The 25,358-nt window shown below is 38.0% G+C and overlaps 11 protein-coding genes across 11 annotated transcripts; 4 read left to right on the top strand and 7 right to left on the bottom strand.

Annotated features, from left to right (window-relative positions):
• Nucleotides 1–412: 412 nt before the first annotated feature.
• Nucleotides 413–2,704, top strand: C5L36_0B12420 (uncharacterized protein; the record flags this gene model as incomplete). Its single annotated transcript, XM_029465632.1, has 1 exon — nucleotides 413–2,704. The coding sequence occupies one exon, from the start codon at nucleotides 413–415 to the stop codon at nucleotides 2,702–2,704; it is 2,292 nt and encodes a 763-aa protein (XP_029321491.1).
• Nucleotides 2,705–2,971: 267 nt separating this feature from the next.
• Nucleotides 2,972–4,213, top strand: C5L36_0B12410 (uncharacterized protein; the record flags this gene model as incomplete). Its single annotated transcript, XM_029465631.1, has 1 exon — nucleotides 2,972–4,213. The coding sequence occupies one exon, from the start codon at nucleotides 2,972–2,974 to the stop codon at nucleotides 4,211–4,213; it is 1,242 nt and encodes a 413-aa protein (XP_029321490.1).
• A 15-nt stretch (nucleotides 4,214–4,228) lies between these two features.
• On the bottom strand, nucleotides 4,229–6,658 carry C5L36_0B12400 (uncharacterized protein; the record flags this gene model as incomplete). Its single annotated transcript, XM_029465630.1, has 1 exon — nucleotides 4,229–6,658. One exon carries the CDS (start codon nucleotides 6,656–6,658, stop codon nucleotides 4,229–4,231), a length of 2,430 nt encoding a protein of 809 aa, XP_029321489.1.
• Nucleotides 6,659–6,955: 297 nt separating this feature from the next.
• Nucleotides 6,956–7,228, bottom strand: C5L36_0B12390 (uncharacterized protein; the record flags this gene model as incomplete). Its single annotated transcript, XM_029465629.1, has 1 exon — nucleotides 6,956–7,228. One exon carries the CDS (start codon nucleotides 7,226–7,228, stop codon nucleotides 6,956–6,958), a length of 273 nt encoding a protein of 90 aa, XP_029321488.1.
• Nucleotides 7,229–7,623: 395 nt separating this feature from the next.
• Nucleotides 7,624–7,887, bottom strand: C5L36_0B12380 (uncharacterized protein; the record flags this gene model as incomplete). The annotated part of the gene is made up of 1 exon (XM_029465628.1): nucleotides 7,624–7,887. One exon carries the CDS (start codon nucleotides 7,885–7,887, stop codon nucleotides 7,624–7,626), a length of 264 nt encoding a protein of 87 aa, XP_029321487.1.
• A 1,941-nt stretch (nucleotides 7,888–9,828) lies between these two features.
• On the top strand, nucleotides 9,829–10,554 carry C5L36_0B12370 (uncharacterized protein; the record flags this gene model as incomplete). Its single annotated transcript, XM_029465627.1, has 1 exon — nucleotides 9,829–10,554. One exon carries the CDS (start codon nucleotides 9,829–9,831, stop codon nucleotides 10,552–10,554), a length of 726 nt encoding a protein of 241 aa, XP_029321486.1.
• Nucleotides 10,555–11,918: 1,364 nt separating this feature from the next.
• On the bottom strand, nucleotides 11,919–12,203 carry C5L36_0B12365 (uncharacterized protein; the record flags this gene model as incomplete). The annotated part of the gene is made up of 1 exon (XM_029465626.1): nucleotides 11,919–12,203. The coding sequence occupies one exon, from the start codon at nucleotides 12,201–12,203 to the stop codon at nucleotides 11,919–11,921; it is 285 nt and encodes a 94-aa protein (XP_029321485.1).
• A 465-nt stretch (nucleotides 12,204–12,668) lies between these two features.
• Nucleotides 12,669–13,511, bottom strand: C5L36_0B12360 (uncharacterized protein; the record flags this gene model as incomplete). Its single annotated transcript, XM_029465625.1, has 1 exon — nucleotides 12,669–13,511. The coding sequence occupies one exon, from the start codon at nucleotides 13,509–13,511 to the stop codon at nucleotides 12,669–12,671; it is 843 nt and encodes a 280-aa protein (XP_029321484.1).
• An 88-nt stretch (nucleotides 13,512–13,599) lies between these two features.
• C5L36_0B12350 (uncharacterized protein) lies at nucleotides 13,600–14,058 on the top strand (the record flags this gene model as incomplete). The annotated part of the gene is made up of 1 exon (XM_029465624.1): nucleotides 13,600–14,058. One exon carries the CDS (start codon nucleotides 13,600–13,602, stop codon nucleotides 14,056–14,058), a length of 459 nt encoding a protein of 152 aa, XP_029321483.1.
• A 212-nt stretch (nucleotides 14,059–14,270) lies between these two features.
• On the bottom strand, nucleotides 14,271–18,404 carry C5L36_0B12340 (uncharacterized protein; the record flags this gene model as incomplete). Its single annotated transcript, XM_029465623.1, has 1 exon — nucleotides 14,271–18,404. One exon carries the CDS (start codon nucleotides 18,402–18,404, stop codon nucleotides 14,271–14,273), a length of 4,134 nt encoding a protein of 1,377 aa, XP_029321482.1.
• Nucleotides 18,405–18,826: 422 nt separating this feature from the next.
• On the bottom strand, nucleotides 18,827–20,857 carry C5L36_0B12330 (uncharacterized protein; the record flags this gene model as incomplete). Its single annotated transcript, XM_029465622.1, has 1 exon — nucleotides 18,827–20,857. The coding sequence occupies one exon, from the start codon at nucleotides 20,855–20,857 to the stop codon at nucleotides 18,827–18,829; it is 2,031 nt and encodes a 676-aa protein (XP_029321481.1).
• Between the last annotated feature and the right edge of the window lie 4,501 nt (nucleotides 20,858–25,358).

Raw genomic sequence — 25,358 nt, 5'->3', positions numbered from 1 at the left:
AACGAGTAATCGAGGGTGGAGAGGGAGCAGAGAAGAAAAAAGTGTGACTGCTTTTACATACTTTTTCTAAGGGACGCGAAAGCACCAAAAGCTGCAATTTAAAAAGCGGTGCGCGGGGGCTTAACTTTTTCATTTTTTTTGTAAAAAATACCCTTAAAGCACCCTGATACAAAGCACGTGTTACCATCACCTTTATTTGTGACCCTTTGCCTATCAGATTAAACTTGTTGTCACGTGATAATTATTGCTTACGTAATTGGAATAACTAGTTGTTTCTATATTTCCATATTTGGCTTGAATTACAAGAGAAAGGGAAGAAGGGTGAAAAAAAAATAATTTTTCAGTTGATTCATTTTTAAATTAGGATGGTTATGGATGTAATATTTGGTCATATCCAGCAACCAAGTAGACAATGGCAGGTCACAGATCTACGTTAAAGAAGGCCAACAAGGCGTTCAAGAGTCCGCATTCTTCCAAACGTGCACTCAAGGCGCTGAATAAGGGTAAGGTTGAAAAAACAGCAGCTAATAACAAGGCTCTGAAGGTTCAAACTAGAGACCAACGTAAAAACCAGAGAAACCAGCTGAAGCTAAACAAAATCAAGAAAACATCTGAGGAACACGCACTATTTACCTCTAATAAGGTTGAGAGGGTCATTACTATTTTGCCGCTAACCAAAAACCAGTCTGTCCACGATATCATCAACAAGTTATTGAAGAACGATGTTGAATTTGATATCACTTCAGTTGCAGAAAATATAATTACCGTCAGAGTTGACAAATTCAAATCGACTTTGAAATTTGTTATACCTGATATGGATGACCTGCTATCGATTTTGGATTCCTGTAAAGTATCCGACTTTGTGTTGTTTGGACTTTCTGCAACTGAAGAAGTTGAGGGAAACTATGGAGAACAAATCATCAGAGCCGTTGAAGCGCAAGGTGTATCTAGTTGTTTTGCAGTATTGCCAGATATTGTTTCTAGTTATCCAAAGAAAAATTTACAGCAGGACGTCTATAAGTCTCTATTTTCTTTTTATCAACATTTTTTCCCCAACGCCGAAAAGGCTTATATGCTAGAAAGTAAGAATGATTCAATGAACTTATTGAGAACTTTGTCTCAAAAGATCCCAAAGGGCATTCATTGGAGAGACACCAGAGGTTATCTCTTAGCCGATCATCTTGATAAGGTGACTATCAATGACAACGAAGACCTTCTAACTATTACAGGTATTGTAAGAGGTACAGGATTTAATGTCAATGGCTTGATCCATCTACCTGGGTTTGGAGATTTTCAAATTGAACAAATTGAAAAGCTTGTTAAAAACAATGAAATTGAATCAATTACCCCTAGTGAAAGAGCAACTTTGAATCCCTTACAAGATTTTGATGACGAAAATAATGATTTATCAATGGATGAAATGGATGATGATGAATCACATAGTGAAGTGGACGAAGAAGTTGAAGATGACTGGGATTTGGTTAATAAGGAAAAACCAAAGGCCAGAACTAGATTACCAAAGGGTATGTCCGAATATCAAGCAAGATGGTTGAAAGACGAAGAGATTGAGAAATTAATTGAGGAGTATGGATTACAAGAACCCCATGAGGAGTTAAACACTGAAGCTAATTATAAAGGAGAGGAGGAGATAGATAACATGGAAATTCATGAACAAAATGGCGATATTGATGATTCGGAAGAAGCAGGTATGGATATGGAATTGACCGCTGAAGACCGGGAAAGACAGTTACAAGAATACAGAGAAAGAGAACGGGATGAACTAGAGTTTCCTGATGAAATCGAGTTACGGTATGATGAAGTTGCAACTGAAAGATTGTCCAAATACAGGGGTGTCAAATCTCTTGCATCTGCTTTGTGGGATTATGATGAACTTGATGAAAGAAGACCTGTGCATTGGCTGGAATATCTAAGGTTGAAGGGATACAAAATACATAGAAACCAACTGATAAAGAAATTCAAAACTACTACAACTGTAGTTGCCGGCGATAAGGTTAGAATTAGTGTCAAATTCAATAAAGAATTATTCATGAAGCTTGTGGATCCAAAGATGAAACCATTCATTGTTTATGCTTTATTACCAAATGAAAATAAACTGTCGGTATGTAACTTTTCAATCCAAACGTGGGAGTCTTACGAAGAACCAATAAAATCAAAAGAACCAATGATTGTTCAGTACGGCTTCCGTAGGTATGCAATTAACCCTCTGTTCTCTCAGCATACTAGAAATGCCAATAATGTCGCCAAGTTCCAAAGATTTTTACACAAGGGACAAGTGGCATTGGCTACTGCCATTGTACCAACGTCATTTACAAACTCCCCTGCCTTGTTTTTCAGATGTGATCAGAACAGTAAAAACCTTCAAATATTGTGCCAAGGTACCTTTGAAAATACTGATTTCACAAGAATATTGGCAAAGAGGGTTGTCATCACTGGTGAAGTCTTCAAAATTCACAAGAGTGTGGTTACAATTAGATTTATGTTTCATAACTCTCATGACGTCAATGCATACAAGAATGTCCCATTATTCACTAAGATGGGCAGATCTGGTTTCATAAAGGAAGCGCTAGGTACCCATGGGTTATTCAAGGCCTCATTTGATGGTTCTTTGAATCAACAAGATATCGTTGGTATGGAGTTGTTCAAAAGAGTCTGGCCAAAGCAGGGGTCTCCTGTCGCATTTTAACTTGCTAGCACATATTTTCCCTTTTGTTGTTTCGTAGCATTATTTAGACTCTTTGTTTTTAAGTCGACTTGTATACTTAAGTTACTACCGCTTATTTCTATTATTAAATTGATTCAATCAGTTGTTCCTGCGGAGAAAAATCGTTATCAAATATTTTAGTTTGCCACGGAAAAGAAACGAAAAGTGTAAAAAAAAAAGAGAAACAGGATAGTCATTGTTCTGTGTTTTCACTACTTTTTTTTCTTCTTAAACAAAAGCCAGTTTTAAATGTTACCATTGCATTCTACTAACAGTGTCGGAACATACACCTGTTTATCATGCCGTATTCAGTTTGTGTCTATGGAGCTACAAAGGGTTCACATGAAGACAGAATGGCATAGATACAATTTGAAAAGAAGAGTTGCCCAACTAACACCCGTTAGTAATGAGATCTTCCAGGCCAAAGTTGCTCATAGCAAGGAGAACACCGAAAAGTACGATGATTTTGGGTTTCCAATTGATAATCCCGAAGTTTCGAAAACCAAGAAAAAGCTCAACTCTGCTTCCTTGAGATATAATTTACTGCAGCAAAGAGGTCGTTCCCAACTTGCTAAAAGTGATAAATCCAGTGTTTCTAGTAGGGATACCAGTCCAGCATTTTCGGATATATCTGATGTTTCGCTAGGCACCATCAGATCCAGAAGCGAATATGGCTATGATACTGATGATTCCAGAAATGAACTATTATCAGATAAAAATGCGACTGATTATAACACGGACAACCTAAGTGAAAGCGACAGTTATACAGAACATGATCAGCCAGTCGAGGCTAATGCACCATTGCCTTTAAATGAATGTTTCTACTGTGGAACCAAATTTGAAACTTTGGATGACAACGTTAAGCACGTCATGGTGAACCACAGTTTGTACATCCCAGAATCAAAGTATTTAGTTGATAGAGAAGGGTTGATTAGGCTTTTATCGGATACCGTCGTTGTTGATAAGGAATGTATCAAATGTGGATTTAAAAGCAACAAATTAATGGGCATAAGGCAACATATTATTGCAAAGGGTCATGCGTGTATTCCCTTTGAGAGTAAAGAAGAGAAGTTATATTACGGTCAGTTTTATGATTTTAGTGAGCTTTATGAAGGGGAAGAGGAATTTGGAAACGGCAATAGTGCATCTTACGATGAAAAAGACAACCAATATAGTTTGGGTAAACTCGATGCTAGCGGCGTTGAGTTGGCATTGTCGAATGGTCACAAGTTGGGACATAGGTCAATGAGTAGATACTACAAGCAAAGTTCGCCAAGACAGAGTAGGAGTATGAGTGAAGGTGAGCAAACACTTGCTGTCATGCGAAAAGAAAATGATAGACTGTTACATTTGCAGGAAACCATCAAACACAATAAAGAGGTCAAAGAGGTGAATAGACTAACAAGTAAGGTTACTAATAAACAATTATCCACTAATGCGTTACAATACAGGAATAACTTGGAGCACTATAGAAACCAAAGATTTGGCTGAATCTGAAGAAAAAAATTATGATACAATTGAACTTGTTTCGAGAGGTTGATCATTTTGAAAGATTTCAGCAAATTTGTTACTTATGTCGTTTTCACCGCTTTGGGATGCGCTAATATTATCGTCAATATCCCCGTTCTTTCCATTTTCAATCGGATCAAGCTTTAAATGTTGAAGTTTTTCTTGACATTGATTAAAATAGTCTAAAAGTCCATTGTTATATTTTTCATCATTGGGCTTTCTATTTGGAATCTCAGTTTTGCTAACTTCAGCAAATGGTAGATTGGCAATTGAAGACACCGAGTTTAATCTGTTCTGCAATATTTTGAAAGAGTTGGACTGTGGGAGCAACATTAACAATCCATATAGACACTTAAATAAATAGATATTAGTAACTGGGTCCAATAGATCTAATCTTAGTTTGGCGAATATAGGACTCTCTAGTAGTTGGATCAACAGATCTAGTTGGACTAAAATGTTGATATTGATCTCATACTTGACCATTTGATTTATAATCTGATAACTTAAGTGATAGTTTGAGGTTAATAAAGTTAGGCACAAAAGAGATGGGGAGTTTAGAGACCAGCATTTAAATAGACTTTCAAACAATTCGAATGAGCCATCATCGGTGTGATTGATCAATTTTTTCCTTAAGTTTGTTAACTCGGGTGAAATGATTAAATTGTTGTTTAATATTTGAATCATTATTGAAATAAAACTCAAGTTGTTATTACTACCGCTACTTTCACCATCATCTTCATCGTTACTTGAGAAGTTCTCCAACAAGACCTTCGACAATGATTTATAGACTCTTTCAGGATTTAAAGATTTGCAGATCTTCTTAATGATAAAATCAGATTTTGAGTCCAATAATTTGTAATCCTCCTTAAATAAATTTAGTAGATCTACCATGAAATTATTGAAGTACTTATCGTCCGATTGGTTTGAAATTCTGGTTAATAGGTCCAAAATTTTGTTGATAATTTTTTCATTTGAGGAATTTAACGATTTGAGTAGGATGATAAATATACGATCACAGAAGCCCATGAATCTTTCAGGGTTTTTCTTTTGTAGCATTATGAGCCAGTCAAGCGAATTCAACCTATTCAAATCGTTATTCGTATCATTATTTGGGAATTTTTTCTTTGATTTTGACTTGACATCAGTTGATAATTCTGTCGCCAAGCAATTGATCAACGTCGTGTAGTTGGTTTCTTGGCTATTCAAGGACACCAATTTCATCAACTTTTCATTCAAGTCAAGAGCAATCTCTTGTAGATGAGAGTTGTTGTTTGATATTATATTTAATAATATTACAACCAATTTAGGTATTAACAAGGTAAACGAATCGGGGGAAATCGATAACAATTCAATTAACCAATCTAAGCAGATGGATTTGATCAAGTCTTCACTTGATTCTAAGTTGTTTATTAGTATATCTATTATTTTAGGGTAGTCTATACTGATATTTTCACCGGGTATGTAAATATCCGAACCATCCTCAACTGTGACTTCTTCGCTATCAATGGATTTCGAGGTATTGGATATAGTGATATTTGGATTTGATTTGATTGACCTATTCGATTTAATTGATTTGATCTCATTGATTTTCTTTATTTCCTTTAATAGCAACTTTAAGAAATTTTCTGTTATAATTCTAACATCCTTTAAAGGAGATTTCAAATATGATAGTAGAGGCTCGAAAAATGAGGGCAAGAACGAAATCAAGCCCAAATCCGGTATCGAATCCAACAAAATCAACCAACTGACAATGAACAACCTCGTATAAGTATTGGTTGCATATATGCGTTCCTTCAATAATGGAATGAATTTAGGCAAGCTAAACGCCTTATTTGATTGAGAATCATAGTACTGCAGAGAGTTTCCATTTTTATCCAAGATGGTCGAGTCTTTCAACTGTAGTTTGTTGGAGTTGTTGTTCAGAATAGAGACGTAGTATGTTGCCTTATCACAAACGATGTCCTTGATCAACCTATCCAATATATCAGCGCCGTTCTTGACACTATTTTCAACATCGGCCACCAACTTGCACAAGACATCAAAGATCTCGTTAAAATACACCAAGATCTCACCCTTTGCAACCTTGGTTATATTGTACAATGCCTCGCATGCATAATATCTGACGTTTGGATCGGTATCCCCAAAACACGCAATGACGGGATGTATTATTGAGTTTAGATAGATAGGTAAATCGTTAGGCCCCAGTGCCAAGGACACCGCTGCGAGCCCCATCAATCCACCGTACCTGGCCTGCGGATCATGGATGTTGTATGCAAATTCGTTCCGTAATTGCTTGATGATGGTCTCCAAACGTTGCTTATCGTTAGATTCAAGATATTCCGAGACAATGCGTTCCAATTCAATGGCTGTCGCCTTCCTCTTCTCGTAGATCTTATCCAGTAGCCCCCTCTTGAGTGATTTGTCCATTTACAAATGCGTCGATGTCAGTGTAGTGCAAACTAGATTAAATATTAGCAAGGATCCATGTGTCCAAGATAAGGAAAAAGTAAATCTTGTTAACGTGTGCATCTGCTTGTGTATGTTGCTATTGTCTCTCTCTCTCTTTTTCTCTTTCTCTCATTTTTTTTTGTTTGTTGATGTTTTTTTTATTAATTTTCTTTTTCTCTATACAAAAAGCGTGCATTTTTACCTATATACAAAAAACCAATGAATGGAAGTGAATTCCATCCAAAGAGAGAAAGAAGGAGAAGCAGGTGTAGAGTCTTACTTTTGTAACTGTTGTAGCAGTTGGACGACCTTGATATTGGTGTCAAGGAATCTGTTAAGACAGTCGCCAAGACAAGTTTCCTCTTCCCGGTCCAAGGTTGCGCTGGTGATGTTCTTGGTGACGCATTTCTTGAAACACATGTCTGTGAATTGGGTGACCGACGACTGGATCTTTGCCTTGGCAGACTCCTGCTGGATGAACGCCAACACGTCCTGACGGGCGTTACTATCGAGGTGTTGGAGCTGGGAGGTGTCTATGGTCTGCGACATGGCGATTAGTGTCAGAGCAAGGTGTGTGTCTTGTACTTGTAGAAAGAGTCAGCGTGCTCAAAGTGCACACTAAACGAGCGATAGATATTTGCCATACTATATTATACTATACTATACTATACTATACTATACTATACTATACTATACTATACTATACTATACTATACTATACTATACTATACTATACTATACTATATTGAACGCGCGAAATCGTGGTTTCCGTTTTGGGAGACGTGAAAAAATGGAGTTCGCGCCTGGCGGCAAACGTGGTGGACAAAAAGGAGAAACTTCCCCTTTATAGTTCCTGGAGTTTCCCCATTGGAGGGCTCAGCAATAGCGTAGTGTCCCCCTCTTTCCGTGTTTCAACAGCACATCACATCACAACACAATATAAATCAATGTCTCCTTCCATTTCGTTCTCTATCAACACGGAGGGAACGTCCATAGAGGACTATGCCGTCGGCCACTTTGAGCACGTACTCGGCGTCGGCACTGCTGGGGAACCGCACAAAGGCAAATCCCTGATGGGTCCCCGAGACACGGTCCCGCGGCAATCGCACGCTGGAGACGGGCGCCAGTTGTAGAAACAGCTCGTAGAGGAGGGCGTCGTCGACCTGGGCGTCCAAGTTCCCCACATAGAGGCTTGTCTCTGTGTCCATACTTGTATCGGATGTTAGGTAAAGATAAGGATGCTGCTCGCCTACAAGGAGGAGACGTAAGCTCTATGTGTCTAATAATGCACGCCAATACACAACTATGGCATGCATAGCTGGCAAATTGTAATGGCATTCCATGTAGAGAGTTTGGAAATTTACACTCTCGCGATGCTTGCAAAGAATGGGAGTCTTTCCAAATGGCATCTGTAGGAGGCACTGGATCGTATTTCTTGGATAACGTTGTCACTGCTATTAAAAGTGTATTGTCAACTGGTATGCTACACATGTAACTGTCCATTATGTTCTGTCCATTATATACTGTCCATTATGTTCTGTCCATTATATACTGTCCATTATATACTCTTTGTTTTCCCATTTGGATCTCTTGTTATTCACATTGCAAAGGCTCGCCATCTATAAATGGTAGACTCCATGTTCGGACACAGCAACATGCAGATCTGGGCCTTGTGTATGCTAGAGTGTATCAACATTAATACAACACTAGGCTGACCCTCCATCTTGATCTCGATTATGCCGTTTCCCCAACGTCATACTTTGTAATCCATCGGTGTGCTTTGGCCTCCCAATAATCGTAATTGTTATACGACACCTCTTTCAAACAAATGGCCTCTATTGGTGCCAGAGACAACTTGGAATCATCAAGGGAAAAACCAGAGTTTTCCAAATGATTGTAATCCCTCCATTTCTTCAAGTTCGGCTTTGTATGTCAATATACCCATGTAAATAGCAAGGTCACAGTGCTGGCTTGCTTGGGGTACACTACTGAGAACACCTCTCCCCGAACTTATATTCAATAGACGTACATGGAGGACGTATTCCCACTTCCATGAGTTGGAAGTGATTCATTGGTGTGTACAGAATGTATGATGGGTATATATCCAGCAAGAGATGTGCAAGTCATTGGTAGCAATCTATCAGGTGTTTTTTTGAGACGACATAGAGTCTTTTCTTGTTGGCGAAACACTGGCATCTTACCAATTAACACAGGTATTATACCATGCTAATAATGACTAGAATTGACATAGATATCGAAGCTTGTAATGACATTTCTCTTTAGTATTTGCCAACAAAATGGAATAAACATCAACGGTGCTGCAATAAACCTAAACCTAGTCCACTAAGTTATATCCGTAGAATAAAGATGCTCCTAAATTAGTATACGCCCATCCAGAAGTGCCACTTACAGTAGATTGTGCTACCTTATATCTGATATATCCCCCAGTATAGTGAGTCTAGGCCTTGCGTAATAAAAATACCCCCAACGAGACCGAAATTTCTGGTACAATTTTGTTTCATTGGGTGCACTACTATATATCTCTTTAGAGAATATCTCCCAGCCAAGTTTTGATAGTGCACCGTCTTAGGATCTAGTTAATGATATTGTAAAACTTCATTTTTGTGGTGATCCAAGTAGTTGTGCGTCGTCAATTGAACCCAATACTAGAAACAAATACCCTTAGAATCCTTCCAGTGCCACCAGACCCTCTTGTAAGCTTCACACGTAAGAGAGGCTCGACTTTATTGTGAAATTTTTATGCAAGTTGGATTGTTATGCTACACATAGCAGATCGTTTACGGCCATTTTGCTAACAAACTGATTGTGCAATCGATATACTCTACCGCATTTTCATATTTCAGTCGTCTATATTTTTATTGATAACAGCTGCCTTGTAAATCGTCCCACTCTGTCAATAAAATACTCAAGGCATATTCCATTTTTATTTTTGGCACATGGTACTGAAGGAGACCCTAGACTAAATGAGTTTTCGTTGGAATTACCATGCATGAAAACAGTAGAGAAAACTAAAATAGCTGTGCACTTCCGATGCATGATAAGATCTTCCGAGAAAAAAAAAAGAGAAATAGTTGAGCCTACAATTTAGTGTGTCATCATGAATTGAAAAGTTGGCCTTGTCGCGTCCAATGCAGTTCAGCTGTTTTGGTGTCTTTCTGTTGTTTACAAAACACATGGATTCGGTGCACGAGAGACTTGCGACACTGAGAGCAATCAAACAATTGGAGGAAAACACAAACGATGAAAAGCGTCTGCAGAAATTTCGAATATTGGCTATGCTGAAGCAGATGAAAACAGTTCCCATAAGTACTACTATATCGCCAACTATATCTTCCTCTCTTGCATTGGTCAAATCACAACAACTCGAAAAAAGTGCATCCATACCGTTTCACGATCAACTCGAAACGCAGCTGGAGTTTCAAAAGGGGCTAGCGGCACAATTGGACCAATTACTCGATAAATTGAACCGACAGTTGTCCAACCACGTAGAAGATGAAATCATAGATAATGATACTCTCATTTCCAAAATGGACGCTCTCAAGTCCAAAAGCAAGAGACTCTCCTCATACATTCGGTTGGTTGTCGATGAGTACTTATTTGATAAGGAGTTCGTGCACTTATTTTCAAAACTGGATGACGAGGCGGTCAAATCTAGGCGCCAAAAGTTTTTAAGACTTTTAGAAGCTTTACTCAATAATAATATCGTTAACCCCAACTCAGGCGAAGCTAAGTACATTACTCTACAATCAATAGATGATCCACTAGTGAGGTTTCTTATTCTCAATAGATTAGTGGTTGTTCACCCTAAGTTCCAGAATAAGATAACGCTGAGAGACTTGAGTCATGATATTTAATAATTTTTTTCTAGTTAACCCAGCTGACTTTTGTGGATGTGATTAATAGGTTCTACTCTTGTCTATGGTTAATAGTAGTGCCCATCTTTTTTTTGGTCATTGTTTTAAAAAACAGCGTTCTTCAAATAGAACTGCACCCATATATGTATCTGGTTCCAAGCTCATTGATATGCCTCTTTTTCTTGTTGAAACATATGATGATAATAGCATCGTACTTGGAAAGTAATGTCATAGGTTTGTTGCCCTGGATTCGACTAGCTTTATTGATACTCTGCCTTACCAACCTACTAGGAGCTTTGTAAAACGGTATACTAACACCAGAATGAAAAACTATTCTTTCATCGTTGCTATGATAGAGGAGGCCATTACTAGAATTATTTACTTTTTTATGAAAAATAGAACCCTACTCATTCTGAATCGTTTTCTCATTTTTCATTTCAGCGCAGGAAATACCAAGAACTTTACCTATTAAGACATTTGAGCTTGAAGCTCTGTTGCCGATTTCATCTTCACCAGCCTCTGTTTTTCCATTTTTCCAAATAACGTTATCCTTATAAAGAAATGCTTCAAACCAAACCCCACACTGTGATATAGGGTAGGGATATTTTTTGAATCCACCAAAGTCTTGAGGATTTGATACTCAGTATATAAACACAATCAAAACCTAATTCTTCCTTTAGTAGTTCACAAAACATGTTGGATGCTTTTTTTTTCAGCTATTACATCTGGAAAATTTGGCCTGGATACTAATATCAACTAAACCATTCAATGATACACTGTATTTAGTAGGTTTGAGATTAGAATTGCTTTGGTATGATGTACCGCTACCATCTCTTTCAAATATAATTTTCTCGTTACTTTTTTATTGCCTGTGGCTCTGTCATATAGTTCTTAAGAACTTTCAGAGTTTGAATGTTGGTTGCTCAAGTGCCCTTTGACGGTTGTTACTGCCTTAAAAGTTGATTTTTTAGTTGTTAGCAGACCACTAAGTGGTATCCTATTTAACAGATTTTCGTGTTTTGCTTCCAAGGCATTGCTTGGATATTTAAGTATATCAGAATTTATTTCGTGCATTATGTCAGTTACAGATCCATCAATATTTAACATTGGAGCCGATCAAAGATAGATAAAACGCCAACAAGATGTTTATCATTGGTAGACAGCGGAACACCTAAGCAGAATTCTAAATGTGGATAATCTTTAACTAATGGGTTGGTATTAAACCGCCAATCCTTGTAGCGTTCATAACTAAAAAGAAATCTCTTGATAATATTGGATGTGAATCAATCGAGCTTTGTCTTAAACAGCTTTAAAATGCATAACCAACTTCGTGTTTGATTAACAGGAGTCTTATATCAATTAAGCTAATGGCGGCTCCATGACCTTTGAGCATAATTTGAATTTTCCTTAACATTATGTTGAACCTTTTGCAACGCTCCCAATGGGGTAATACCATCTCCTTCAACAAAAATCAGTCGATCAATCTCATTAAGTGCTTCTGGGGGTTTATAAAAATGTACACCTTGATGGCATTTTGGTTGCTTCACAACTGACAAGCTGATTTGACTCAGTGAGTATGAGTCAAATGACATCTCCTTCGTAAATGGAGCCTCTCTTAGATCGGCAACTTTGTTACACAATAATTGCATATTTCCCTTTAAAGTTAAATTTGTTCTTTGTCTAAATCCTCTACAGTGAACTGTTCCACTAAAATTCTAGTCTGGAGTAGAATGAGCTTTGATTTTTGTCTTCCTAGAGAGGAATTACCATCAGTCAAACTACTTACAAAAAAAAAGAATCGAATGCTTGTTCTGGGATGCAATCTCGTGTGGAAGGCATACGACGTCGGTAAAGAGAAAAAGGACCGGGGAGGGTTAGCCACAAAGGTGGCAATAACTTTACTGCAATCAATCCATTTTCAAGGAGAGTGAAAATAGAAGGATCAAAACGGCTACAAGCAAACTGCAATTGCTCCCATTCTGCGAGAAGAGCCCTTGTCTTCCACAGAATTTGAGTTCCTTCTATGCATTTATTTTCATTTTCTTTGTTGAATCAAGGCATAGTACAAGTACATTAAGTATTCACTTACTACTGCTAAACGATACATGTTTTATCTAGTCTTCTTCCATCTTGTCACTCTGTGCACCTGATGCTTCCGCTTCAGTACCGTCACTTTTATTATCAGCATCCTTCTCCTTCTTAGCTGCCTCCTCTCTCTCCTTTCTAGCGTTTTCTTCCTCCAAGGACAGCCTGATGGCCAATGCAAGTTCGGGATCCATGTTTGGATCATCCAGTCCAAAACCAAAATCATCACCACCGCCTGATGCACCTCCAATATCACCAAATTCACCATTACTAGCGTTGGAATCGATCAATTCTTGATCTCTAGTAATAGCAGTTTTATCAACTTGTTCATAGAGAAGGTAAGGGCCTTGTGGAACCGTCACTAGATGCGATGTTTTCTCCTCGTTCTCCATTATTTGGTTAAACTCTTCAAGTTTAGAGAGGTTAGACTGGTGCTCACCAAAGTTTATAAAATCAATGGATATGTTGTTTTTCTTTAATTTTTTGGCAAGAGTGTTTAGCTCGTGTGATGATTCTTCAATTGGAGATCCAACAAAGACAACAATTCTTTGCCTTTGATTCTTATTCTGCCTATTTTTCAATGCCAAACATGCTACTTGAATACTGTTAATAAAGTTGCACTTTCCGTTGATCTTACTGGAATGCAATCCACTCAAAATTTGACCATAATCGGCAGTTAGATTACTCAAGGACACAGAAGATTCGCCAGCCATAGTCATTAAACCAACTGTGTTTTCCGGATTTGAATTAACTTTCCTTCTGAATATAACTTCAACTGTATCTAGCTGTGCTTGATACCGTGAAGGGGTGTAGTCTCCATTCCGCATGTATTCGGAGTTGTCAATAAGTATCATAGTAGCTTCTAGCACCATCTTCTTTGTTGTCAGTAGTTATATGGTTTGCTAACAGAGGAATGGCTTCTCCTTAGAAGATGTATATGTAGGGTGTGATTCCTGAAGTATGAATTTGCCACTTGCTAACGAAATAAGAAAACTAACCGCGTGCATGTTTTTCTTTGATACGCCATCTGTTTACAAGATGAACAAACTTAATTATTTTCCTCTTTGTTCATATGGAAACATTCAGTGGTTGGCTGAATTTACAATGGGTAGAGAACAGACTTCGAAGAGCAAAATACAACCCAAGGCTTTTACGAGCAAACAAAAGGAGAAAATTATCAAGCGGTTTAACTCTGAAATGCAACAACGTGAAGATGAGTTCAAGGCAAACGTGGACAAAGAGATCAGTTTACTTCGGCTCAAATTTAAGAATCGGCTGAACAAGATACTTCGCAAGTTTTGGGATGTCAAAATAGAAGACATTTTGAATGTCGAGAGAGAGTTGCATGATGAAGCTCCCCTTACTTTACTAAACGTCATTAAGCAACTCGAAGCTTCAAAAACCGATCACAGTACTTGAGATAGGAAAAAGAAAAAAAAAATCCTTTTATGGGTGGTATAAGTGGTTATATCTGAGTATTTAGACATACTAAGTGTTATGTATTATTAGTTAAGTTAACGTAAATTCAAAAATATATACAATTAATGGAACTAACGCCCCTTATAGAAACATAGCGATAGAAAAGATGAAAACAAAAATGTTTGTAAAGAATAATAGATAAAAGAGGCAAGTTAATGTTCAACAACATCATCCCAGAAGTATTTACCTTCTAAGGTTGGCTTGATGATACCAACTCTAATAACAAAATCACCAAAATGTTCTCCATCCAATCTTTCATTAGCCCATCTAGCAAACATTGGAACTAAGACTGACATAATATCTTCCTCGCTTGCATTTGACTTATATAGTTTGTTAACACGGTTACCAATGTAGGAGCCACCTAGCATTAAGTTATAGAAACCGTAGGATTTACCAACTAATGCAACTTCAGCTAACCAAGGTCTAGCACATCCATTTGGACAACCAGTCATTCTCATAACAACAGAATCATTTCTCAAGCCTAGTTTCTCCAATTCATCTTCGAGCTTTGTAATTAAGACAGGCAAATATCTTTCTGCCTCAGCCATTGCTAAACCACAGGTTGGAAATGCAACACAAGAACCTGACGATAATCTCAATGAGGAATGGTCCAAATTATCCAAGTCATGCTCCTTCAATAATTTCTTGATCACATCGACATGTGCATCTGGAATATCAGATAAGATGATATGTTGATTACCAGTTAACCTGAAGTTACCACTGTTGTGCTCCTTAAAGTAAGATGCAATTTTCTTCAACCCAGATTTTTGAGGCTTGCCAGGAACATCCTCAATTCTCCCATTTTCAATAAAGCAAGTGTAGTGGTTGAGTCCCGTCTCATCCTTGGCCCAACCAAAGTAGTCAATATTCGATTCTATCTTGAAAGGCTTTGGCTCTTCAAATTTAAAGCCTAGCAATTCTTCAACTTTGGCCTTATAGACATCAACCCCCATATCGTCAATAGTATACTTTAATCTGGCGTGTTTTCTGTTCTTTCTGTCACCATTGTCTCTTTGGACAATCATGACCTTTTCACAAACATCGGCAACTTGGTCGTACTTAACAAAACCGAAAAGAGAACCAGTTCTTGGGTATGTTTTGGTGTTATTATGGGTAGTACCCATACCACCACCAACCAAGACATTATATCCAATAACCTCATTGTCTTCGACAATTGCAATCAAACCGACATCATGGGCCCAAACATCCACATCATTATATGGTGGCATAGCAATAACTACCTTGAATTTCCTTGGTAAGTAGACAGGAGAATAAAGTGGTTCGGCATCAACTAGTGCATCACCTCCAACCTTCATTTTGTTTGGTTTGCCTTCGATACCTCTTGCAACTTCTCCCAAATCGGTTAGCCAAATTTCATGATACGCAGTAGTGGATGGTAATAGTCTTGCAGAGATGACCTTGGAAGTATGCTCCATTTGGGAATGTAACTTTCTGTTTGTTGGTAAAGCGGATATCATAACATTTCTATTAACATCACCACATGCACCTAGAGTATCCATTGCAGTAGTATTGATCTTTCTGATGGTATCCTTCAAGTCCTTCTTAATAACACCATGTAACTGGTAAGTTGCTCTGGTGGTGATTTTGAAAGTATGGTTACCGTTGGTATCGGCCAATTCGTCAATCTTCAACCATTGTTCAGGAGTAGAAACACCACCTGGTAATCTGACTCTAACCATAAAGGAATAAGCAGGCTCCAGACCCTCTTTCTTTCTTTCCTCTCTAATGTCTCTATCATCTTGCATGTAAATACCATGGAATTTGGTTAATTGTTGGTCGGATGAGGAAATAGCACCTGTTGAGTCATCAAGTAAACCTTCTGCAATAGTACCCCTTAGGAAATTAGAGTTAATCTTAATATCCTCATTGGTAATTGGCGCTGGTTCGTCAGCATTTTCTGCCGAAACACCAAGAGCTTCCCAGAGCCTTGGTTCCCAATCATTGTACGCAGTATTATAACCATCGTCAGCTTGATCATCACCTAAGCCTAAATCACACAAAAATTTAGCACCTAACAATTCAAGTTTTTTGGTCAAGTCCTTAACAGGTTTATTAAAGTAATGAGCATCTTCAGCTCTAGGCCAGTACTTCGAATCACCTAGACCGAAAACGGCGAAGTTCACATTAGCCAAATCTAAAGTTGAGTTTTTCAAATTTTCCCAAAAAGTTTTACCACCATTAGGGAATTCACCTTGACCTGAGGTTGAACTGATCAAAGCAACATTGGTTTCTAATGATAGGTCTTCCATCGATAAGTCATCCATTGGTAAGAGTTTGACCTTCAAACCTTTATTAATTGCTCTTCTATTTAATTTGTTAGCCAGACCAGAAGCATTTCCTCCATCGGAAGCATATGCAATGGTTAACGGAGCGCCAGATAGTTTTTCCAGTAAACCTTGGAATGCGTTTTTGGAATTCTCATTGACATCATCGTTAACTCTCTTGTTGTAAGATTTCAAGTTATAATCTAATTTGGAATTCTTGGAAACCAGTAATGACAACTTGTTCTCCCTATCTAGGAAATCCTGCAATTCTCTCTTAATAAAAGAGGAGTCTAACTTGAACGAATCTTCACCTTCAATAGTTGGGTTGAATCTATACAAAGGCCAATAACCAGTATCAACAGACTTTTTCGTTTCTTTCAACATTTCCAAATGACTGTTTGATTTTGGTAAATATGCTAGAACAATTGCAGGACCTTTGGAGTACTGGTTTGCCTCAATAAATGAAGTTAGCGCTTGTGTGTATAACGAATAAATTGCAATCGATGCAACATACGCATTTTTGTAATTCATAGCAAACAAACCCAAGTTTTTCTTACCTTGTTTAACATTGACGGAAGAATCAGAGTCAATGATTAGCAATTTGAGTCTCTTATTATTAGATTTCAATATAGTGTGGAATGCAGAAAATCCAACATCATAAGACCAGTTATCGGAGCCAATAATCCAATTGTGTGTTAAGGTGAAGTATTTCTTCAATTCCAATAGTTGCACAGCAATCGGTGAACTGTTAGCCTCTAGAAGTTGAACAATCTTGCTACCATCGTAAACATCAGAAGTATCCCTTGCCTTGATCAACCAATTAGCCAACTCATCGTTTAGGTCACCAGTAAAAGATGAAAGATTGGATTCAACTAACGTGATTAACTTTTGTAAATGTTCTTCTTGGGATAAAAATTTACCCAATGAATAGTCTGGAGACGGATTAACTTGAAAATCGTTCAAAATATTGAGGAATTTTTCATCCGTAGTTTCTCTCAAAATGTTCAAGTAGGCACCATCCGAGGACTTTGCAAACTTTTCAAGAGAAGCACCAGAGTGATCATTGAATGATTTACCCAAGATAGGGGAGCTAGAAGAAGAAGATAAGTTGTTGATTGAAATAACAACCTGTTCAACGTTATCAGAATCTACTTTCAGTAATTGCAATGGCAGGACTTCAATGTTGGATGTTGATAAAGCTGGCAAGAGTTCAATTAAATCCAAGAATAAGGTTTGAAACTGTAAATTGATTGAGGATTGTTCAAGAATGATCAATTTCTCAAACCTAATAGACTTGATTAGAGACTCAAGTTTTTGCAGCTTGAAAGGTCTGTAGACCTTGACGGAAATCAAAGAGTTGTTAGCCTTGAAGTTGGAGTTAATTGCAAACTGTGCTGGGTTACCTAAAAGAATTACCAAGTTCTTGGTGTTAGGAGCAGTATGAATTAAATCGAATTCCGAGTATTGGATACCAACAATGGATTTCAATGTATCAAAACAATCATGCAATTCGGTAGATTCAAATGAATCATACGCCTTTTTGATGTTGGAGAGAGTATAGTAAGTGATATCGTAAGATTCGGATGATTCAACATAGAAATGGATGGTTGATCTTTTGGATGTTTTACTTAGCAAAGAAGCAAGGATGGTGAAATCAATGGTTTCTCTTATATGGGTGGAAATGAGAACGTCAAATCCCAAATCTTTCACCGCAGCCACAGCTGAAAAATCATCATTTGAAATTTTCACATTTAGGTTGTATATTTTCGAAGATTCCTTCTTTGCCAACAGAGGAAGAGATTGGATCAGTTTCTTGGAGCTATAGTTGGTAATAATTGATAGGTCATCATCAACGAATGTAAGAGTATCGTTCGATGATAATTTTTCAGTGCCTTTGTCTGCAATATCGAAAGATGGATCGACAATGTATGACTTATAACCAGATACTTGCGATAAGATTGCAGCAATACTGGCAATCGCCTGTTCTTGTGGTTGAGCCATGGTTCACTTGGTACTGGCGAAAATACAAGAGTGAAAGAAAGTTATCCTAGTAAAACGAAAAGTTGCACTCTGAAATATACTTATACCATCTACACAGTACAATGGCTATCCTAACCCCGACTCATTGGATCCACCAACGAAACAGGCTACAATTGAAACAATCGTCTCTATTATGAACCCCGAGAAGCAGCAACGAAAATTAAGTCAAAAAAACGCCACAATTGAAACGCAGTTCCCTGTAAAGCAAAGTCACGTGCCGTCGCGCACTTGCTGTTTTGGGAAAGTCGTTGAAGTGGAAGGGAAAATGTCGGTATTTGAATTTCTAGTTTTTTTCTTACCCATTTTGATACTGACACTCTGGGAATAGTTTCTACATTTCAGTGTGTGAAGCAAAGTAAATAGGATGAAATGGTACATAACTTTCACATACTGTTGCTTTCCAAATATGCGATTTGTTCAAGGACCTCTCGACACGCTTCCTCCGTGGAGACTCCCTCTCGTTCAAACACATGGAACCTTATTTTATCTTCGCATAGCAACTTCTCCATGTTTCGCCATGTCTCCAACTCAAAGTCGTACTTGGCAACGTTGGGGAATTCGTCTCCGTACAAACGACTTCTCCCCGTGACCCCCTTGTGAGGAACCCGTTCGTCGTGGTACTTTCTCCACGGATGTAGTTCCCTGCTCTTGACATGCAGAAGAAGCACCGCTGGCTGCTCCGCCACCTCCTCGGTGCTGTCCCGGTACCGTTCTGCTATCTCGTAGTCCTCCGTTGCATCAAACTGGGCCATTGCGTTGGCTCTCCACTTCTCCTGCACCAGACTACCCACAAACTCCGGCATCTTCTTCACCGTGTAGTACTTCTTGTCCAGTGCATGTGCTGCCGCAATAAACGTCTCCTTGTCTCCCTGCCCCGATGCGCCCTGCGAGAGTATCGGGTAGTAGTACTCGGGTCCATATGTGTTGTAGTACATCGACAAGATGATCGTGCCAATGTGCTCCCGCTTCGATATCAGCAACTGGCTCGAGTCACTGCTTGGATCTGCCATGGTGCCCTCCAGCTGGTGTAGCGGTACATCCTCCTCCTTCTCACACACTTGGGTAAACCGCTGGCCGTATTCGGTGTATCCATAGACCCGTCTCTCGGTATCTGTGGTGATTTCCTTCCCGATGATTGTGTAGAACCTTGGATGTGTGGTCCGTTTCCACAGGTCGGGCCACGTCACCATCCCGTTCTCCTGGAACGGCTTCGAATAGAACAGCTTCTCCGGGTTGTCCAGCAGATAGTTGTCTGCATCCAACAGCAACACCTCCTCAAAACTGGACAGCGCCAAGGCCACACTCTTGTACTGGTGCCTGTGTATCTTGTTGCGGTGTCTCACCTTGCCGCTGATCAAACCCGGCAGGAACAGGCACCGTGCGTTGTAGCGGGGATATACGTTCTTGCACATGTCCAGGCTGTATTCATGGTAGGAAGGTATCAACACCTCGACAGGAAGGTTACACCCGCTGTCCCGGATGTTCATGATGGATAGCATGATTGACCACGAGGACTCCTTGCCACCGACATACACTATTCCCCGTGTGCCCGGCTCGTAGATGTCGTTTGGGTATATGCTGGACAACGTGCGGACAAACCGGTGGTGGGTGTCCTGTAACGCCTGCACGTCACTGTCCTCCAGGATGAGATGGCTGCTCAACTCGTCGACGGTCAAGCATGGGGTCGTTTGCCTGTTTGCGTACACTGCATTCGATATTCTACCGTTCATGTAGTGTGACAAAGGCCTGATGTTCGGCTTGTTGGCTAAGATCAACTGGAATATATTTGTAAAGTACTCGGAACGTTCCGGTAATAACGTATCGTTCAGAGAATCTTCATAGATGAATTCCATCACCTGTTTTTTGTGTGATTTCCATTCTTTTCCATATATTGAGCCAAATTGGATCTCCTCACTGGTGTTAGCAAGTAGGTTTTGAATAAGGTCATTTCTAGCGTCTACGCTTTTATTTGAAGTGAAGCTCACCAATTTCTCCACGACTACATCGATAATCTGCTCAAGAGCATTCAATTCTTCTACTAGGTAATTGTTTTCGTGTTTTAGCAGGTGAACTTTTTGTTCTTCCCTTTCGATTGCGTGTTTGATGTCCCGAATGCTACTATCAAATTCTTCATCTTGTTTTGTTTGCAAAGGTTTTGAATCCTTGTCATGTATCTCTTGAAAATAATATTTTCCTTCAGTTTCTGTGATATGTTTGACCTCTTCAAAGTAATGTGAATTTGCATATCCTAGGTTATTTTCGTGTGGTACCACAAGATGCTTTCCATCAGGAGAAACAGAAGAGTAAATTGATTTTATTGAAGCCAATAAGGTGAGGCATAATATTGCCGCAGCAACAAATATAAAATATAAAAGCTTTGATGAGTTCTGCGGTTCAAAATGTTGATGAAGCATAGCTTTGGGTAGAATCGAGATCTTTCCAACAAAAATGGTAGAAGTTAAACAGAAAAATGATATTTACTGAGTGATAGTAAAAAGACGCATTTTATTATATACTGTAACAAATGTAGTCAAGTTACTGCTCTGAGTATTAGAAGCGAATTGATTGGCATCCGTGCTTCTAGACATTTGTTCGACCGAAAAACAAGTGTATTTACATCAAAGATTCCTAACACAGGGATATTGAAACAAAGCATCGCTAAAACAGATGTTTTTTTTTTTTTTGCATACGCTGGAGATTTTCCTACATGGATGGACAACTATTGACGCAAGATTGATGTGTGAAGGTTGAAAGTTTGTTCATGCTTTTTCTTTCCAGGACATAAAAACTTCTTGCACCCCGAAGAACAATCGCCTAACTTCGATTGCTTATAAATTACCATTGCATAAACACATGAATGGTATTGGCCTAAAAGGTGCGTTTCCCTTTGTACTGTGGTTCATTTACGTCCTAGTAAAAACGTACTTGTAATGGAATTTTGTATGTGAATTCATTTCCTTCGGCGTTTTGCGTCCTTCCAGGAGTAGAAGGACGTACTCTTTGAATATGTACACACTTTGTCTATTTAAAACACCGATTTCCTGTCCCCCGTCCAATTCTCTCCACTCTGATTCAAAAAGAGAACTCTTGTCTAAACCGAGATGCAAATCCCTGGCAATATTGCTCAATTGATGAACGGGTTTGATATGTCCGGTACGAAAGTATCGAGTATGGGCTTGCGTATGCATGTTTAATGAGGGTTTATGTCTTACATTAGGGAGGGGGGATATAAAGAAAGGCCGAAAGTTGATGCACATAGACAGCTTAACCAGGATACAAATCGGGACGTACATGTAAAATGAAACAATTGCTCCGGTATTAAACTTTAGTGGTATGCTATAAGGTCTTTCTCCGGTCAAAATGTCTTCCAAAGATGGAAACCGGGTATTAATCAATACCTCCAACCAGAAAAAACTTAATATTATGGTTGGTGTCGCGAAGATAATTGCGGAGCTATTGGATTAACTTAGTTTGACACTCCAGTCCCACACGCGATGGATCCTTGAGACCAATTGGAAAGAAACTTGATAATCATAGGGCTAGTACTTAGAGTTTATACGTAGTGACAAACGTTGTTTCTGTCGACATCACAATAGTAGTTACATTATAGACGCATTAGTGGAAGTATCCCGAACAAACTCCATATCCAATTTGTCAGCTTTATACGCATCCACGATGAATTAAGAATACGTTCCAGGTGGTTAAGCGTATTTGCTACGTTGGTAAACGGTCCATAGCTACGTTTTCTTATCTGCACTAGATAGTCTATGTTGAATGTATATTAGTCAATGCTGATTGCTCCGTTGCTTTTCGTTGTTCTTGTGTATTCATATTCCCAGTTCAATTTTAGTGTCTTTGTTTCTATATTTATTGTGGATTCCGGTTTTGATGCAAGGAAAAAGTAAGAGAATATTGGCTTGATCGTAGGGATACGCTTTTTCATTTGATGCAAGAAAGAAAAAAAACACCTTAGGTAGGATTGGCAGTGGTTATCATTCTTTAAAAACTTGAAAAGAGCAAATGGTTTATACGTCCTCCACTACTAATACTTTGTTTCCACGTATTAGTTATAGAAAGCAAAACACTTTTTAAGTCACGTAAGCAAAGACCGAAAAGGCCAAAACAAAACTTAAGTGGACAAAAATCGTTTACAGGGATATTTGAATAAGGACCACAAAAAGCAGCCAAGATTCTAAATGTTCCAGTCAATTGCGGAGACTAGTTGAATCCTGTTTCCAAGACACATTTGAATCAAATAAAAACGACTATGATAACGCGTCACAATTTGAGTGCTGACAAGACCTTGAATAAAAATAGGCATTTTGTTGATCATTTTCTGTGCAATATGGTTTTATAGGTGAGAATGTAGAATCAATAGGATGTGTAATATGGTCTAGTGTGTTTGCAGGATGTGTCTTTCAAGTTCAAGTTTATGCTGCAGTAAGATGTTTTAAATCGTTTGATTTTTTTAAATACCTATATTTTTTTTGTATTATAACCAACAATTTTGATACAACCATAATAAACTTCCTTTTTAGTATGGGCCTAAAAAAACCTCAGAAGTACCTTGTGGCTTTTCAAAAAAACATTAGATATTCACATAATTATTGGATCTTTTGATTTATTTGGTATAAATTGTATTCATTTGGCTTTTCCAAGATTTATGATAATTTACGATACAGCTATACTTATTTGAAATTCATTGAAATTAAAAACTCCCTTCATAAATTTGTTTAGCGTTTTCCATGTATTATTTTCACCATTCGAATATATTGCTTGCTTTCGTTTGTAAAAATCACTTTTCGGTGTGCACTATTCATTTTTCACAAACCATGCTCCCAATGTTTTTCGTATCTGTCACCTTGTGGCATTTTTTTGATGATTCTCTCAGCACGCCGTTAGACATTCGATATATATTATGTATCTCCCAGCATTTACCAAAGACACACAAATCCTTGATAAAAGCATTCGTTTTAATTTTGCCCCTGTTGTTAAATCCAAGTGTATGGTGAATTCTTGAAAAATCTTTTGATGGTTAAATTAATAATTATCAATTGAGGAAATTTAGGTAAAATATATTCTTCTGTATATCTTTTCTGTTTGTAATTTATTTTTTATTAGAATTTTGTAGCTTACTAGGTTCCATAGTTTGTTTATGGACAACTAAAAAAAAACATAACATCTGTAACTTAAACACCATGCATTAGGACTGACCTATGATCGTTTGAACCAAACTTTTAGCTCAAGTAAAACTCAAATTAAAAAAAAATGCCATCATGTATTTCCTTCTCAGGGTACATTCAACTAGAATTAGTTTGAAAACTTTCAATGCTTTTGTTTGTGATTCAACTTTTTGGCGCCAATGAACATCCTGATCTACTTTTTTAGCTTGTTTCTCGTTGGTTTCCACTCTCAATAGCATACACTGGTGATGCTCCTAGGGATAACACTTTAGGTTTCTGGATCTGTTGTCAGTATGTATCTTTCTACTCTTTCTGTATTTTTGTTTTACCCCATTCAAATCATTTTGTAAAGCAAATATATAGTTGCAGATTAATATTGTTGGGAATTGAAATAGACTAGAATTCTTGATTTTTCGGGAGAAAAATGAAGAAATAGCTATATATATCTATTAAACCAATACCCAATCCTTCCATTTCCTCTTTGGATAAAAAATTTTTGATGGTTTCATCAGTCAACCATAAACCAACGATATAATATATAATATCAGTTTATTTACACCCTCTGGTATGAAAAGTATCTATTGAAATCTTTCAAAATGAAATTTGAAAAATATCCAACGAACAGCTTCAGAGAATAATAATAGTATATAGATAAAAAGGCACTTAAAATTGTCTTACCTTATTGTGTGGTGGGTTTCCAAGAAAAAACAAAATCCCGATTAAAAGGGGTTCATTTCAAAGTATTTGCTAAATGCGTATTGGTGCAGATGGATATGCGCATATTAACATACACGCAAAAATCGACTCCAACCTATGTAAAATGTTGATGACGCAATATGGATCCTAAACTAGGAGCTATAGCTTTCATTTTTTAGTGTACAATGATCGAACCACTATTAAAGGCTAGTCTAAATGGTTTAGTTGCTACAAGGCTATATACACTTGGTGAGTATTCAAAAAGGAGCAATTGACTGCTCCTTTCCCCTTCCATTTGTTCTGTTATGAGGCTTAACTTTAAAATTGTATGTATCTTACCCTTGTGAGAATCTATAGAAAATCCTTGCTAAAATAGTTTGAATCTGTTGTCTGTAGTAAAGTTTCTAAGTACTAGACGTATATTTTGCTGAAACAAGCTATACCTTTGAATCTCTTTTTCGATTGTACGTTTATTTCATACACAACCTTCACACAAAGCTCGAAAGCACGGAACAGCTGGAGCAATAAGTGGTATATGACTGCACGGTCTATTTTGGTCCGCTCTTTTGTTAGTGGTTTGGTTTAGATGCATGCAAGCGGAACAACCTACAGTGTATTCCTTACATGATACGATGTACGGAAGAATAAATGTAGATCCTCGTCAAAGCGTACTTTTCTGGCATCATCTGGAAGATCTCTGTATGTTCCCAAATAAGGTTTTAGTATCATGTTGTCCATCAGTTGCGCAAGGAGTTAAACCCTTCTCAACAGAGGGGGCGTGCGGTAATAAAATCCAACAACGGCCATTAAGAAAAAATTTGCCTTCCACCGCGGTACCCGAAAGAGAAAAGAAAAGCTTAGCATTATATGGAAAGACATTCAAGAAATTGGATTCGTGGTGCTTGGCGATTTCCCGTGAATGGAGGAATTGCTGTAAATGGCAATGTGAATTTTCTTGGCTCCACGAAGTTGTACAACAGTGTAAGTGTTTCTGAAGTATATGCTGAAAGTGTTCCAACCTATTGATGTAATACAT

The sequence above is a fragment of the Pichia kudriavzevii genome, chromosome 2, assembly GCF_003054445.1.
Source record: "Pichia kudriavzevii chromosome 2, complete sequence".
In the NCBI taxonomy this organism is placed as follows: Eukaryota; Fungi; Ascomycota; class Pichiomycetes; order Pichiales; family Pichiaceae; genus Pichia; species Pichia kudriavzevii.
The sequence above is the reverse complement of the archived record's forward strand: the minus strand, read 5'-3'. Positions and strand labels throughout refer to the sequence as shown.